An 18,064-nucleotide genomic window follows, 5' to 3' on the forward strand; every position below is an offset into this window, starting at 1 on the left:
AGAGCACAAATGTGCTGTAATTTTGTATGACAGTTAGATTCTGTAGCAGCTGGGGCAATACAAGCCCTGGGAGTTTGCATGGAAAAGGAGATGAAGGTCAGTCTGGCAAGGACATTGCATATGTTAACCTTTGGTATGAAAGGGAAAATGCAGAATGTAAACCTGAGTTGTTATCCAGAAGAAAGTTATCAGAATAGAGAAGTAATAGTGTTCTTTCTTCTCATCTCCAATGCAGACCTCCTGGCTGTGCCACCAGACCTCACTTCTGCTGCAGCCATGTACAGGGGTCCTGTTTATGCCTTGCATGATGTCTCTGATAAAATCCCAATGACCAATTCTCCAATCCTGGACCCCCTGCCCAACTTGAAGATCAAGGTTTATAACAACTCCGGCGCAGTCACCCCCCAGGATGACCTGTCTGACTTCTCCTCCAAGCTGTCCCCGCAGATTACACAGTCACTGCTGGAGAATGAGACCCTGAACCTGAAGAACCAGAGCCTTGCTCGGCAGACTGACCCATCGTGCACTGCATTTGGGACATTCAATTCCTTAGGCGGTCACTTAGTAATTCCCAATTCAGGTAAGTGCTAGTCACTGTGGGCTTAAAGGTGTGGTTGTTTTGTGGTTTTAAGTGGAGTTAGCTTGCTTTTATGAAGGAAAAAGCAAGGACCCTGTCTTTTCTTTGTTCAGAACAGATGTTTTCTTCCTCTCCCTTTCAGGTTTACCAAGGTACTTCAAATATTCTTTTCCCAAATTCCTGGCCACCTTTTAAACAGAATATTGCAGGGCTCTTAGCCATTTTATGAGACATGCAAGGCTTTAGAGCTTCCCTGTGTGACGTGCGATTCAGCATCCTTCACCTTTTCCTTTCATGCAGCTCTAGAAAAGGGACACCAAGCTAGAAAGCCTCAATCTTGTTATAACACATAAAAAGGACAAAATATTTAAAAACCAAATTGGTTGTTCCACTTCCAATTCATTTTAGACTATGTGGTATTGAAGGACAACAGAATACTAATTTTTTGAAGGCTTTTTTCCTGCACACATTACATACACAAGAAAAATAAGACCCAAGAGTGTCTCTTCTGTATTTCTCACCTTGTTACATGTATTGTTGACTTCTTTTACAACTAGGAAACAGAGGGACTGAGCATCAAGTGCCTTTTGATGTAATTGCAATGTGCTGCTCAGTCTTTCTCTTACAATATGAGGCCAGGCTGCTAGGCCCGCTTCAAGCCACCTGGGCATCAGGAGGCAGGTTCAGAGCATCCAGGTAGTTCCTGGGCAGCCTTGGGAGAGCTCAGCTCTTGCAGCTGGATTTTTTGGGAGAAGCTTATTGCTTTTTGGTTCCTAAAGTGTTGAGGAAGTTCAGCACCTAGGTGTTCCTGTGGTTTGGCATACTAATGAGAAGCAACATTAACATCTGAAGTGGGATTGAATCAAATGCACGAAATACTGGATGTGGGGGATTTCTCCTTTGCATCTTGTGGTCAACTCTTGGCCATTTTACAGCACGGTGCCCTGACCAAAAAGAGGTAGTGCGTACCCTTGTAGGCACTCTCTCTGAGCTACCATGGAATAGGGGGGAAAAATAGCTATTAAATTTAAGTGAAAGCTTAACTACTTAAAGAAATATGGTGCTTACTGCTGAACAATGTTGAATATTCATGCTATACAATCCTGGATTTCACATTTCTTTAAGTAGCAGCTGAAGGTGGATATTAATACTCAGGTTTATTATGCCATGGTGGTGCACATTGTCATCAGTCTATTAGTCATATTTAATTCACATGTATTAATATCAATTTATAAAGAAAAAAATGATTATTTATTGCTGTAATCCCTTAAAAATGGTTATGTTTTGTAAAATATATCAGTCTATCTACCACTTCCATGTATGCCTCCATGCTGCTTCTAGATGTATGTATATCCTCCTAGTGATATGATCAAAGCCCTTCATTTACACTATGCTTGCCCTGTTACAGCTGAGGACATGCATAGGTTAGGTTGTTACATGCCTGCAAGGAAACAAGTGTGAGAAGGTGTTCATGCAAAATGCTTTCCTAGCTATTCTCTACCCTTCAAATCCAGGTACAGGACTGAGCCCCTGTACATCAACACATGGAAGGTCTCCAGCCTAACCAAACCACATGTGCTGAAGAAAAGAGGGCTGTGCAAGCTTTCTATAAAGCCTCTATTTTGCATATGTATATATGTAAATAGTATGCCTGTAGGTTTATTTTCAGCTATGTAGTAATAAGTGTATTAAAATCATTGCCACTGATTCCCAGCTAATCTACATCTGCAAAGACAGGTGGCTGAGACGTGTCCAGCAGAGTGAAATAACTGGTTCATGTGCTGTGTTTGTCATGTAACAACAGGACATTTCTGAAATGGCAGTAATGGCAGGGTTTTGTAACCAAGTGTGCAGCTAATCACCCCTGAAAAGGACACCAAGCATATTTGCCCACATTTTTTCAAGGTTGGATACCCAAGTTTTGAACCACTTTACACATTCAAAATACCAAGAAGCCAAATTTTGTCTCCCTAGTAGTCTAATTAGAAGCTGAGTGCATTAGAAGACAGGATGCCAGTCACAGAAGCCATCTTTCAGGAAACAACTAGTTCCCATTGCTTCCTGGGACAGTCCTCCATTGTCTTTCTTTCCCATTTTTAATTAAGTAAGAATTGACTAGAGAGAGATGTCCTGTTACAGCTGCTGGAAATTTTAGTCAGAGTTGTTCATTTTCCCGTCATTTTACAAGGTAAGCAGCAGCGTAAGCAGCTGTCTGCTCTTTAAATAAAATATAAGGGAAGGGAAGAAAATCCTCTTCACCACTCCCATATTTCAGTGCTGATGCACAAGAGGAGTAACAACAAACCATCTCACTGCCAGAGACATGGGTCACAGTAAATACTTTTCCTCCCAAGTTGCTGAGGTCATGTAGAGTCTACTGGGGAGACTGGGTGGAAACCTGGCATTGCAGACTTCATCTTCTGCCTCTTCTGTCACTCCAGAGTCCCATTTGCCTGGGTTTCTTTTTTCTCCAATTTATCATCTTTTGTGTCTCCTCTGTTCTGCAGGAGTAAGCTTGCTGATCCCAGCGGGTGCCGTTCCACAAGGGAGAGTCTATGAAATGTATGTGACAGTTCACAGGAAGGAGAATATGAGGTAAAAGATTGCCTTCATTTGCTCGTATATCAACGGAGGGGAAAATGCAATACCTAAAGACCTGTGGTAAAATGCTTATGCAAAGCCTACAGCACTGAAGCTGTTTGCTAACTTGGAGGTAAAATGCGCGCAAGGATAAACTTTGCCACAAAAGGAGCTCAGACTTCTGCATTTCTAATTGAGAGTTGCACTCTGCAGCAAGCCCTCAGGCTGGAGGAATGCTGAATTACAGCCAGAAGTGGGGGAAACGTGCCAGTGTGAGTTTGGTGAGGCAGAGAAGGTGTGAGGTAACCTCTTGATACAGACCTATGCTGTGAATAAGAAGGGAGCAAAGGAGCAAGGTGACAAGTCTGCTCCGCAGAGGGACAGCTGCCTGAGCGTCTGGCTTGTAAATTCTCCTCTCCTATGACGATGAAGGTGAATTGTTATTTTACTCTCCATGGGCTTGGCTAGTCCATGCAGTGAAGATGTTGGATCAAAGCTTTTGGTGTCCTCCACCCCTCCTTGCTCTGAGGTAGAAGCAAGCAGGTTGTTCTGCCCAGCCCCAGGCACAGCAGGCCAAGGGCCACCCAAAGCCAATACTGGGATAACCCCTGTTGTTCTCGCCTGTTACCTGCATGTGCAGCCAATTCATATTCTAGACCGTAACATCTACTGAGTGATCTAGCAGCGCTGGTATAAAAAAAGAGTTTCCAAAAAGGTCATGATACCATTTGAAGCAGTTTAGAAAAACCTCATGAATAGAAAGGTGAGCTCTTAGTCTGCAGAATGGACTCGTGCACAAAGGCTGAATTGCAAATGTGAATCTAAGCAATCATTACATGGTACTTTGCCTCTTTTCCCTCCTCATAGCTAGATAGGTTTTTTGGCTCAGCCATTTAATGGCTTTTATTATGTGCTAAGCCACAGCTGTTTATACACTGCGTGATACTGAACACTGTTCTTTAGACTGGTAGTCTTTCACCCATGCTAAAATAATCTGCTTAAAGAAAAATTAAGTAACTCCCCCACCCACCCTTTTGCATACATTATTCATGGCCTGCTCTTTGAAAATAGCTAATTGCAGCTACAGAAAAAAGTGTCTCTGTTCATACCTAGTATTGATTGTATTCCTGTTTGTTTTGGCTGTTTTAAAGACATTTACAAACAGCACTGAAAAGGACCCTTTCCTGCAGAAGGAAAAAAAAAAAAACTTAAATCAGAGGGCATCCAGTTTTATTCAACTTGGTTTTAAATCTCCCTTTTTAAAATTCCTAATTATATATAAAAAAAAAAGTTATTCCTAGGAGGAGTTATATTTACAGTTATTTTATTTCCTGCCAGTTATGGAGAGAATCCTTGCTTCCCATTTATGCAGCTGCAGACAACAATGTCACAGGCTAGCCCGATTTATTTTCTTTAGGAGTCATAAAGCCCCCTCTGTGTGCTTTGTGATAGCTGTTACTCAGCAGGTCACCCAGGAGATAGAAGCCTGTATTGGGAAAACCATGGTTAGAGCTGGGTTGTCTGCCAAACTGAGCAAGTGTGCTGAGGTATGCCTGCAGAAGTGAACGGAAGGGTGTGAGTCCTAACCTGCAGTGAAGACTTTGAGAAGTGATTTCGTTCCCCTGGGGCAGCAGGGCTCATTCTGTTGTGGTGGTAATCACTTTATGGGTGTATAGGACCCAGCTGCTTATTTGACTTGTGGCAGTTTTTCAGGCCACCTCCAGCATGCCAGGCTCTTCATGCTCAAGGAGGTCAACTACCTCTAGGACATTTAAAATGGAGCTCATTGGGTGTTTTCTACATCTCTGGCGACTGAATATTCACTGAAAAGGGCTTAAACCCTGCAGCACTGTAACATCCTCCCTCTGTTACATGATCCCTTTCCCCAGTGCAGAATGGGGTGGATGTCACCCAGCTGTAATGGTCTCCTGCTGCAGGGCTGTGCAGACACTTCAACTGCTGTAGCAGAGCTGCAGCTCAGTCAGAACCTCAGTTTTCTGACTGCATGGGCCACAGATGCTACTTCATATTAGCTGCTTTTAGAGCGAGGTGTCCCTGCCCATGGCAGGGGGTTGGAACTTGATGATCTTAAGGTCCTTTCCAACCCTAACTATTCTATGATTCTATATAATTGGAGTCGTATGAGTACCACAAGTTAGTGTGTGGCATAATTATTTTTCAGATCTGCTGCTGCACTCTTACAGCACTCCAGCAGAGAGTCCACAGTAAGGACTTGATGCAGACATTCATTTTTGTGGCCGAATGGTAGCTGGAGTGTGTTGTATAAACCCTGTGAGATCCTGTATTTATTTTCATGAGCACTGTGTAAATGTGCGTAGGCTGAAAAGTCCTGTTGTGTGTTGATGTAGTTTGGAAGGGGACATATAGAAAACTATAAAATGGGTGTTATAAACAGAAACGAAGGCAGTCTCTTTTTCTTGATATACAACCACCACTGAGGCAAGAATGTGGTCCCTGCAGTGCTACCCTAAATAGAATCAGCGCAGCAACAGTCTCACCATCATAGCTCACGTATCTACAGCAACGTAAAGTTTAGCTCACCCTTAGTTTGTAGAAATAGGAAACAACTTTGGAACAGTCAAGCTGAAACAGGAAATCTGTTGTTCCTCAGAGTCCTGCAAATTCCCCTTTTCATTCTTTTGTTTTCCAAATACATTTCCCCAGTTCGTCTCTGAATCCTGTTGCACAGAAATTTCAGAGACTTCACAACCCAGCAATAACACTCTTTATGTTGCCTTGCAGATTGGTTAGGAGAGCTTTTTGAGACACTCTACTTGCTCCATTTCATATCCATTGAAACATGTGAGAGCAGGAGGCTAGCACTAAAAGCATTATCCTTCTGCAGAGAACTAGGGTTCTGGTGGTTTGCAATAAATGCCACCTGGAGGCAGTTGTTTTCTCTAAGTGTATTAGCATGCATATGGCACAGTGGGTTTTCTCTTTCCCTAGACTAGTACTCCAGCAGGCTTATTTTCCTGCTTCTGCTCTGCAAGCTCATCCTCATTCTGCTGTCATTCAGGACAGTATGAATGGCAAGCAGCTACCGGGCTCTGATCCCTGGCTGGCATGTTGACTTCATAGAAAGGTCCGTGTGCTTTATGAAGTGGTTATGGTGGGAAAAAATGGTATCTATGTATGTATGTGTGTGTATATGTACGTGTATAGATACTTGTGTGTATGTGTGAAAAAATGACAAGCCTATGAGAATATTTCATAGACATCCGACAGGTTTCTGTCTTGAAGCTTGTTGACTTTTTCAGTGGTGATCAGATGCTCTCTCCTTTAGTCTGGGGAAGTATCACCAACTTGGAGATTTAAAAGAAGAGGTTCCTTCTAGAGTTGTGGTTTTGTCTATAAAATAAGCATATTGCTGGGGCCAGTAACCTGACAAGAGCATCTGTGTACCCATGAGCATCTGTGAGAGCCTAGGTCTTACACAACTAAGCATTAAATAGCACAAGTATAAACCTCCAACCCCAAGGATTTTCTTGACTGCCTCGGGTTGAAAAACAAATTTAGCTGTGAGCTAAATTAGTGGAGCTGTGTGCTTCCTTCAGAAACATCTGGCACCAGTCAGTGCTAGATAGTGTCTCGGTCTTGATGGACCTCTGGTTTGATCTTGTTTGGCAGCTCCTGTGTTCCTGTGTGAACCCCTGCCAAGCTTGCACAGCTTTAGGTGGAGCTACTCTTACATACTCTATTCAGAGGCAAGAGCTGCACTAAATATGGCACAGTGAAGGACACTCCTGTATAATCCATCACACAGGAGGTGATGGAAATGAGAGTAGTTGTCTTCATGCCCACAAAATGTGACAACCCTGAAGAATGCACTAAGCAGCACTCCTGAAGATCTTGGTGAAAGACACACATAAATTGTGCAACTTCCAAATTAGCTACCCTAAAAGAGAGAAGGGTCAGGTGAGCCTTGTCAGGATTTGGATCAGTCTCTTCATAGTGTATGTATAGACTTTATATTAAAGTCACACAGCTAATCAATGAGTTTGATCCAAGGAGCAATGTTGTTTTTTTCAGCAGTAAACTCTAAGCTGTGATGTGAAGTAAAAGAAATTGAAGCCTTCCACATCTCATTTCTCCACCTTCAGTCTGTATCTCAGTTGCATAAACAAAACTACTTTGCAACTCCAGAAGACAATTTCATGAAGTGCCAGTCACTGTAATTGAAAAATTCAACATAAAATAACCAGACCATCAGTAAAAAGAACAAAAGGAGAGGACAACATTTCAGATCATTTTCCTGCTAAAGGCAGACTGACAGAAGAATCAGGATCGGTCCAGAATTCAAATTAAATTTGTAACTTAAAAAGGAAAGCATATTATAAATAAAGCCCTAAGAGTGAAAGGACAAGTAAAATGTCTTCCCTGTGAGTTTTGGCTAAGCTGTGTAGAAGGGTTGCCATCTGTTGCTGTAGCCATTCTTCTCTTGCTGCTCCATCCTGTGCTTCCTGAGCTGCTGTGATTCCGTGTAAGATCTACTCATGGTGCCAGGAAGCACAATGTAGGCCAACTGAGAAGCAGAGATTTCTCTAGTTGCGCTCACATCTGCTGTCTGATTCATACCTTAATGAATATGGTCTGGTGTATTACAAGGAGACAGTTTCAAATGAGTAATCACATTAAAAACACAAATTTGATTGTGAAGGGACCAGATATAGTGCATAAAAGTTTGTTTGCTTTTAAATCAAAGTTGAATGTTCTTGATAAGCAGTGTGGGATGGGACAACATCTAAAAATACCTGAGACCTTTCAGTTACTGTCAGTGCCTTTCAATAGCAATGCTAAACAGGGGATTGATTTTTAGTTTTTGTCAGATCTTTGTAAAACAAAAGCATCATCTTTGCCTCCAAGGAAGAGACTTCAGAGTCATACAGCCCAATCCCCATCTCATCTGATAAATTGTCCCAAGACTGCTGCAAGCCTAAAGTGAAGCACATGTGCATGAGGTTTTGGGGGGGCTCAGGTTCCTTTTTTCATAACAGCCTAAAAGTACATTCTGGCTCACAGTTTTTAAGATTTCTGCTCATAGATCTTTCTGCTTTAGAGGAGATAACTCCCTTGCTCTTTATGTTTGCCTGTGTCTGTGTGTTGGATCTTCTGTGATCCACAATACAGAAATCAAAATACTCAATCATGACAGGTAATCATCTTAGGCCTGACTCATCCTGGCTTTGCTGATGCTGCATCACCTGCTCCAGGAGAAGGAAGAAAATTGCTCATAATAAATGACTACAAAATAACTTGTCTTCAGGGGGATTTGTTGTTTACTAATTCCACCAATTAGTGTTGGGTTTATGCCTTGAAGGAGAAAGATTTATATCTCTTGTATGATATATCTTGTGTACTGCATCTGTTTCTGTTCTCATTAGCTATAGTAAAGCATAATCCTTTTGTTTTAAAATGGAAATTGGAAAGAGTGAGAAATGAGAAAATATCTGTCAAGGGATATTTGGTCCTTTTTCCTGTCAGCTGTCATAGCGTATTTCTCTGCTCTGTGTACCATTTAGTGGTTTAGCCTCATTCCTCTGGGTTTTAGGTGTTTATTTCTGAGATCTTGCTGGGGTCCCTAAACACCTTGCTACCTGCAGTCATGTTACAGCTGGATAGGAAAGCACCTCAGACTGCTCTGACAGTCCCATACAGCCACAGAAATCAGATTTGCTTTTTGCCACTATGTCGCATTACAAGTTGATGCCTGCTGTGTTGCAGTAAGCTCGCCTGAGATCTTTTTCACTTTTATTGCTTTCTTTACTACTAAATAAGTACGTTTGGAACTTATTTTGCTCTGGCAGCATGAGCTGCTGTATGATTAATAGGATTTTACTTCCTACCCATCTTTTCCCCCTCTGAATCTGTTGCATTGTTTTCTGGCTCTCATTGTTACTTGCAGTATTCCTTATTAATTGCTCTCTGTAAGTTTAATTTTGCTATTTACATTATTCTCCTCATTGTGAGTAGAAATCCTGGCCTCACAGGAGTTAGAGGTTTAGCATGGACTTCAGAAGAGCTGGGATTTCACCTGTTCAATGACACTGACCACTGTTTTGTACCACTCAAGAACTTCTCTGCAACCCATTAGATCTCAGTTTTTAAAGGTTTATCTGCATGAGTTAGATAGTGGACAGTCACTAGGACTGGCAGTGTTGAGTAGCTTTGGGATGCTGGACTCAGATGTGTATCTGGTAACAATTAGGGTCTGCAAAGTCACGCATCCCTGCAACTCACCCAGTTTTTTGTTCCCCACTCATCAGAGTGGCCTGTAGTATAAACACCCAAGTCAGGAGCATGCATGTCTCATCCATTCGGCAGTGAATCTCTGGTGGCAAAGATGCTGTTTACCAGCTTGGGGGAAAACTAATAAGTCTTGCTGGTTTTGCATGTCCTTTGTACTTTTGTATCCGCTTCCCATTTCACTTGCTGACTGTGCAGCCTGACTTCGTGTTCTGCATCATTTTTTATACTTCTGCTAATCAGATGTAAAATGTTGCAGTGCAGAATTATGCTTTCCATCACAGTCCTAAAATTTAACAGCTAACAAAATTTTGTCACGGAGCAGTGACTAGACTTAATTTTACTTTGAGACAACTTCAGGCTATATGATTTATCAGTACCATATTATTTTAGTGACCTTTTGGCTTTTTTAACCGCATGCATCAGTGCTCAGATTCTTGTCAATTTTAACTCATTTTTCACCTAAAATGCACTGCATGATATTTTTGTTTATGGCAATCATGATATATTTCCTCCTAAATTATTTTTGACTGCTGGTTTTGTAATTCAGTCAAAAAACTATGATAACTTATTGGGTTTTTTTTCTTTCTTCTTCATGGGTCAGTAGTCTTCTAGATGAAGTTAGGTTAACAAGATGATTACGTCTGTGGCTTGTTATATCTGTAGCTTTCCAGACAAATATTGTAATTTTGAAAGATCCTTTTCATAAAACATTGTGGGTTTTGAAATTTCTTGAATTTTAGACTCCAGGAGACTGTTCAAATACTCATTAATGCACAAGGTAATGACCATGTAAAACCACCGCTGGCACAGTAGGAGTGTTTTGAAGCTTCTTGTTGCTTCTTACAAAGAAAAATGAAGGAAAAAAAATAAATGAGTCTGAGGAAGAAGAGAAGAAGTAACATTTTAGTCAAAAACTGCCCAATAATTTATTCAGTTCAGTCTTGCAAGAGAATGACCACTGATCTTCTAAATCCTTGAATCCAGAGATCCCTGCAGCATGCAAGAGGAGCTGGACTAGGTACTCTAGCTGCCAGTGTTTCATTTCTTTTGTCTATTTGTTAGGCTAAAATAACCAGAATAATACGTGATAGCTGTCCAGATTGTTATACTTTACATCTTTTTTGAAAGGCAGCTATATCACAGCTGTTTCTTTCCAGTCCATGGCTCTTCAGAAACAATTGTTAAGTCATTTAGTAAACTCATCAGTTAATTTCCACAGATGCATATAATCTGGATTTACTGATTTGCATAGATTCAAATTTTTCCATGCTGGACCTTTTTTGGTTTTGATTTTATTTTTTTTCCTCAAATGTTACACAAACCTCCCACAACATTTGTAGCAACAAGAGATACTTTTCGAAGTGCCTTCATCCCACCTTGAAAAAGGATTTTGTAAAACTTTGGCTTTTGTGTTCTGTGAGGTTAATAGAATATCCAGGGAGAATTAAGGTGGACAAAATTAGGATAGGCCTGTGGACATATCTTTGCAATAACCAGAATAGGTGCAATAAATTGTGTATCAAAACATGTTTTGTAGTGATTTGACGTCCCTGGAAACGTTATCTAAGATTACAGCTATCTATTTTGCTTTCTTTTAGGGAAGGTTGAGAGTTGCAGAAATAAACAGCAGTTAATGCTCTTTCAACTAATTCCACTAAGACCAATACAGCTGTAAATAAATAGAAGCATTTGTAAATCAACAAAGGATTTGAATCTTAGATGGAGCAGAGGATGGGAGGTCCTGTGGACAGATCTGGAGTTTACGCGCAGATCACATTGAACACTTTTAATCTCCTGCTTACTGGTTTCTGGATCATGAATTTGTCCTCTGTATTATTTAGGGAGGCAGTTGATGAGGCGCAGTCAGCTGTATTTGTCATACACCAGATGTCGGGATAGTTAAAGTCACTCATGCTTCCTCTGTTTTTAAGCTCCTTAGCAGTTGGTCTGGGATAGTTTACGAGTGCACATGGGTGCATATGCACACTCACAATCATTGTCAAACTACAGTGTATGCTGTGTATCATAAGTATTTACATGATATCCTGTAATACCCATTCCTAGTGAGTAGCAGCAAATGCACTGGACAATAGCTTTGGTTTTAACTGAACAGTTCTGGGTTATCACTGGAAAACTTGGGCTTTGCAAGTGCGTTTTGCTCCCTGCACTATTTCTTAGCGTCCCTTTGCCTTTTCTCCTCTACCGCTGGTGACACCTGCTCCCTCAGGCATATTTGTAATATCTGTTCTAGTATATCTGAATGCCTTTTGATTAAAATGGAGTATCAGTGGGTTTGGTTGTGACTCTGAACTCATACTGCATGTCTCACATGTGCTGTATACCACTTACAAGGTTTCAGACTTGCTTATTAGTTCATCTCTTCCTCTGTTCTTCAATTTTCTCTGTCCAGACAGTAAATAATGCTCACATGTGGTGCTTACAAGAGCTACTGTTCAGTTTTGTATGCGGCTAAGCATACAAACATAAACAACTGCTAAACACAGCAGTGACCACATTTTGGCAGTGGCTGAAATGAAGCTTCTGCATACGGTCTGCAAGGATCCTTCAGAGTGGAGGGTGCTCAGCAAATGTGGTCTGTAATTTGCTGCCTGAGCCTGCGTTTTGGCAAATGGGTGGTATTTGGAAAAACAAAACATATTTTGTGGTATGGAAAAAAACAAGCAACAAAACCCAAACCAAACTCTGCCATTTTTTGCTTGCACAATCTTTTCACTTTTACATACCTGAATGTACCGGTTTGCCTTTTTCAGCTCATTTAATGTATCCATTTTTCTGTTCCTCCATCAGGCCACCCATAGAAGACAGCCAGACCCTGTTGACACCGGTAGTGAGCTGTGGCCCACCAGGAGCCCTGCTAACCCGGCCTGTCATTTTAACCATGCACCATTGTGCAGAACCGAACACAGAGGACTGGCAGATCCAGCTGAAGCACCAGGCTGCCCAGGGGCCGTGGGAGGTAAGGCTCAGGAGCTCCAGCTTGTGTACTGACTGCACACAGGGCTCTCTGCTAGTCCTTCAGCTGCTGTGCTTTGAGTTTTCTGTGTGAGATGCACAGCTGCTACAAGCAGGCAGTAGAGCCCTTCAACTCCAGGTGTCAAAGCAACCCACTGCCCATGCAGAGCTGCTGTCTTGGGGCAGTTTGGTGCCTCCTATTTCTAGCTATTTTCCATCAAATAGCCTTCACTGTAGGATTTTGGCACTTGGGCTTTTGGTCGTGGCAGGATGTAGTGCCAAAGTCATGGGGACACAAGGGAAAGGCAAAATAAAAAGCAGTGGCTGAGTTTCTTACTTAACCCTAGAAATAAGAAAATCTTTTTTACAGAACAGTTTTCATTCTCCTGGTTCATAGTCTGTTTTCAAGAAAGTGAAAATAATGCTGCAAATGATCTCCTGCTTCAGCACCAAGACATCATCTAAAACTCACAGACCTTATCTTACTTTTTTCCTCCTAAGATATTGGTGGAGCATCACTTTCATTCAGTTGATGCAGCCAGGATCCAACTCTGCACCATGTGACCTCTGGAAAGTTGCACAAGTGTTGCTGGGCAGTGCAGTCTTGGTGGGAGCCTGGGGTACTTCCTTGCCAGTACTGCAGCAGGAAGATGTCCTGGGGCATGGTGGCAGAAGGACCTTCCACTATAACTGAAGCATAAAGTAATGCTTTCAGCAAGGCTCTGCTGTCCTGGCAAAGCCCTCCTCTCCAGTCCTGTGCTCCTGGGTACCTGCTGCCACCAGTTTGCTCTCACATAATTAATTTGGCAATGGCACTTTCTCCTACGGGTAGGTTTAATAAGGTCAGGGAGGCTTTTGAGGGCAGTTGGGCTGACAGCAGCAAGAGCGCCGTGTCCAGCGTTGCCTTAAACCAGCTTTTTCATTAGTCCGTCTGCCTGTGGCACCAGCTCTTCTTCACACTGGGAAGGAGCATGCAGTGAACGCAGGTCTGGCTTGCCAGCTAATCTGCACCCCACCAGCCTGACTCTTGGCACCACACATATGTTCCTTATTTGTGTCTGTGTGCTACTGGCACCTCTTCATTTTCTCTCCATCCTCCTCCTGCCCTTGACAGAGCGGTTGCTCCGCCAGCCGCACACACACTCTGGTGCCAGCACAGCCTCCGCAGTGTCTACAGGGTCTCTGGCCACCACATGGTGATCTTTTTCCTTTGCTCTGTTCTGGAGCAGCTCCTCCAAGCTGAGCCCCACATATACGCACACATGTGCATATACACATGCATATGCATGCACACCCCTGCAGCATAGCTCAGGGCCAGCACCTCATGCAAGAGCCAGTTGTTGGTATGGCCATAGAGGGTGCAATCAACACTGCAGTACCTTGCCCTCCAGAAGGATTGTGCCACCCCAACAAACGTGGCATATTTTCTTCCCCTCAGACCAGGGAGCCCGAGCTTAACACCAAATTTCAGTTGAGCCCATTCTGCTCAACAGCCAGATGTGCACCTTGTGCTGCAGACCTGCAGGCAGCAGGGATGGAACAGATGAGTTGCGCTGAGCATCATGTGGCACATGGTGGCTTTGCAAGAGGTGGCCATCATCCGCTGCTGCCTTTTCACTTCTGCTCTCTCTCAAAGCCATTGAAAACACCTGTGTTGTGTGTAGGATATTACACTCAGGGTTGAATGGAGAAATTAGCAGTGGAGCTGTTGTCCTCCTCAAGGTGGGGAGATTGTCGGCATTCAAGGCTGTATGTATTTCTTCCTTCACCCTGCAGTCTCACCATGGAGGATTAATCTGACAAAGAAGCAGGTGATATTTCAGGTAGATGTGGCACTCAGCCATCGTAGAGGTCACTTCCCTTCCTTGATTTTTTATAACTCCTTATTATCATGCTTAGAAAGGGAAGGGTGGTTATTTATTTGCATTGTGACAACTGATTCAACTGATGTTAAATCATGGTCACCAAATGATTAATTCTGCAATATCTTTTTCAGTAAATTATTTGTAATACTTTCATTGTTTGTCTAACAGTGCTCAGAGCTTTAAAAGCTGCTGCAGGGCCCAGAGGAAAGAGTCACAAGTCTTAAGGGAGTGAGGACAGGAAGCGGTTTCTACCACCATCATCACCACCAGCACCCCAGAGAAATCATCCCCTGTCTGTGCCTATGTGGAAGAAAAACCAGAATCAGGAATTCTAAATCTTTGTTAATCTAAGGTGCAAACGGCAAGGACTTTATGCATCATCCAAGCTTGAAAGGAGTATTGCTGACTAAAAGGAGAATAGCTCTGAGGGGTCAGGAGCTCTAACTTGGTCTCTTTCTCCCTTAGGATGTGGTGGTGGTTGGGGAGGAAAACTTTACGACTCCATGCTATATTCAGCTGGACCCAGAGGCCTGCCATATCCTGACAGAAACCCTCAGCACATATGCCTTGGTGGGACAGTCAATCACCAAAGCAGCAGCTAAACGTCTCAAACTGGCCATCTTTGGACCACTGTCCTGCTCTTCACTGGAGTACAGCGTCCGGGTCTACTGCCTTGATGACATGCAGGATGCTCTTAAGGTGATTGTTGCTCTCTCACTTGCCTTCCCTCTCCCTCTCCAGCAGGACTGCAGTCACAGTGGTGACCGGACCCTCTGCTCCCTGTATTCCTGCCCATTGGTTTGTTTTTCTGATTAGAAAAAGAGCTTGACAACAAGCTGCTGTTACACAGTTTAGCCCTCACATATTATAAAGTCTCCTTTACATAGGGATCTCACACTATTTTCTGCCTACCAGTCTTTTTTCCTTTGTTTACCTGTATCATATCCTGAATCCAAAGATTTTTGCATTATTAAAAGGCCATAAGGTACACAGGGCTTCATTCTTTATTCATGTATTTTTAATGCTAACTGCCAGCTCCCCAGAGATGGGGAAACATTTAAATGCTTCTTTGTAAATAGTTGATAACGATAAAAGAAGCTTCTGGGCTGTTAATCACTGCCTGCTTTTATACTGCTTTATTACACCTCTTCGCATGCAGCTTTTTGTGTTCGTAATTCGCAACTGAAATAAACCAAAGCTGTTGCTGTTTCTAACTATATAACCTTACTCTCACTGAATAATTCTGGCATGCACACACACACTCACTACATACAGATGTGCAGATAGATAACCATACATAACTATTTCTCTTTATAAATACCTGTATTTATAGATTATATCTATAATAGATGCACTCATGAAATATGTAGCTCCAACTGCACATGTAACAGAGGAAGGAATTAAAAGGTGGTTTTTTTTCTTTAGTCATAACCAGTGCAAGTTTCCAAGTGTCTCTTCGTAGCAAAACACATTCAAAGCCCGCTTCGAAGCAGAGTCATCCTGGTGCTGTATGTTTTTGTTTCCTCAGCTGTACATGGGAATTACTGGGATTTAAATCCACCAGCTGGGAAATGTTTGTGGTTTTTGGAGCAGTGACTTCCATCACTGCAAATGGCATGCTCTGTTTTCCTCCCCAGTACTATCTAATATAAAGGCCTGCCTGCCTAGGCTGTTGGGGGGATACTCTTCTGCTATATGTATAAGGGTAGAAGAAGTCATATTGTGACTTTAGTGTAGTCTTGTTTCTACAGGGCCTTAGAGCTTGGCCTCTGTCAATACATTGGTGTTATCAGGCTTTTAGGAACAATTATTTCCCTTGTCTAATTTCCCTTTTGTTTTTCCTCTTTAAAAAAGTGAAAAGGATCTTTCGTAGCAATTGAGCTTCAAGAGTCCTAATGGTTTTATGCCTGTGCTGCATAATACAATTTTCCATGGGTTCATCAAGGCCTGAGGTAATAATAAGCAAGTCAGAGGGGCCTTGGACAGACAGCTAATGCAGTCAGAGCTGGGGGAATCCAATTAGGTGGTACTCAGGAGCTGTTGGTTTATTTCTAATTGACTGCGGAGGGAGTTGCGAGGTAAAGTTAATCCAATCCAGTGCAATAGCAGAAGGGATAAGGAGAGATGCAGGGGAACACAGAGGGACCATCTTTCACCTGAGAAGCTGCAGCCAGCATGTGGGAGGGGAGCAGGCCATTCTTCAGTTTTCTGCTGCAGGTAGACCCCAAAGTGAGCTTGTAATTTGGTAAGGAAAGGTGAGAAAAGTGAGGCAGCTGTCCTTCCGCCCCTACCTAATGCATTTTTACAGCAAAGTATGCCCGTTTTAATCTTCTTGGTTTTTTGGCACATCTTCCCTAAGACTTGAAGGCCATCCATGAGGCTTAAGATTCAGCTAGCTGGTGGGTTACAGGAGGACAAGCATACCTACTTGCTGGCCTCGAACTCTTATGAATGTTTCAGTTGCACTTCTCTGAAAATGAAAGGTCTTGGGAAGGAGAAGGTTTAAGAAAAATTACCCTAGTAAGCTAGGTGTAGATGAAAGAGTTGAGCACCGATCACTGAGTGTGAATTAGTGTGTACAAACCAGTACAACAGTGTTGTGTAGAATCAACTATGACTATTTATGAATAAAATCGGAGTGTTTGTTACATCCTCTCACAACAGCTGGCACTGCAGCAGCCCCAGCCATGCTGGGATGAGGTCCTTGTCACTGCTATGTTGCCACAGGGAATGCATTCACCAGGCAACCACCCCTAGCTGTGCAGAACAAGGCATGCAGATGGGATTGGACTAGCAGGTCCTGAGGTTAAAAATAATGTGGACAGGGAGGGAAAGTTGTAGACAGCAAGTGAGGCACCAGGTGCAGTATCTCAGTGTCTTGGGGCTGGCTGCTTCAGGCAAGGCATGGCAAGAAGAGGGAAGAGCAGTGTGAAATGTTACCATGATGGGATGTCTGAGGTTTGGAAGAGCCTTTGTAGGAGATTATGTGTTTATTTTAATAGGCAACCAAATGCATTCTGTTATTATTTACAACTTGGAATGAGTGTGCCATATGCTGAATGTATCCTAGCAGCCACCAAAGGAAGACAAGCATTTGCTGTATAAGGCACAGTGCTGTATTTATCCAGCAGGCTTTTCCCTCTCATCATGCAGCGTAAGTGCTTGCTGCCGAACTGCCAGCACCCACAGTGCACACAGTAGGGAAGTGTAATGACTTTATCACCAATGAGGGCTTGGTTACTGTGGGAGCAGCTTGGCAGGGCTCCTGGGGCTGTGAAGCAGAGTGAGTTCAGTGCTGATCACGTGTGTGTCATCCTCTGCCCTACAGGGTCCTGAGCCACCTGGATGGGATGCTCACAAAAATGATTTCTGGGGAAGGTTGAGGGTAGCTGTGACTTGGAGTGCTGGCCTCTTTCTTTTAAGGCTGAGTTTTGCATTTCAAGGGGGATGCCCAAGATAGTCTGCTGAGAAAAAAAAAAATCCCTAAAAATACCTAATAATACGGTAACTGTTAAGAAATCTAGCTGCTTTATTTTGTTTATTCATGTGTGGCTTCGAGATTGAGGTTTGCCACCCATGTGTGGCAGTGTGGTGAGTGCTGAGCGACTGGGCACATGGAAATGGTGCCTCTGACATCAGGAACAAATAATTTCAGGCTATAGCAGGGTGGAGTGCCCTGACCTGCTTCATGCTGCACAGTAAGTGTCCTCAACAAACACACACAAAAAGGCACAAGAGGCATGTGATCTTCTCTTGGTTATTTAATTAGTATTTTTCTCTCTAATGAAGAAAGGTAACA

At 42.8% G+C, this 18,064-nt stretch overlaps 1 protein-coding gene across 3 annotated transcripts in view; it reads left to right on the plus strand.

Annotated features, from left to right (window-relative positions):
- Positions 1-18,064, plus strand: part of UNC5C (unc-5 netrin receptor C) — a 251,183-nt gene that overhangs the window by 227,001 nt on the left and 6,118 nt on the right. For all 3 annotated transcript variants that reach the window (XM_061360947.1, XM_061360948.1, XM_061360949.1), the window contains 4 exons: positions 236-580; positions 3,085-3,172; positions 12,236-12,404; positions 14,731-14,964. In XM_061360947.1, the coding sequence (XP_061216931.1) occupies positions 236-580; positions 3,085-3,172; positions 12,236-12,404; positions 14,731-14,964 (836 nt within the window). The remainder of the gene's footprint in view (positions 1-235; positions 581-3,084; positions 3,173-12,235; positions 12,405-14,730; positions 14,965-18,064) is intronic.

Source organism: Neopsephotus bourkii, unplaced genomic scaffold (assembly GCF_033783945.1).
Source record: "Neopsephotus bourkii isolate Nb327-2 ecotype Australia unplaced genomic scaffold, CSIRO-AGI_Nbou_v1 NB_1037, whole genome shotgun sequence".
Taxonomy (NCBI): Eukaryota; Metazoa; Chordata; class Aves; order Psittaciformes; family Psittacidae; genus Neopsephotus; species Neopsephotus bourkii.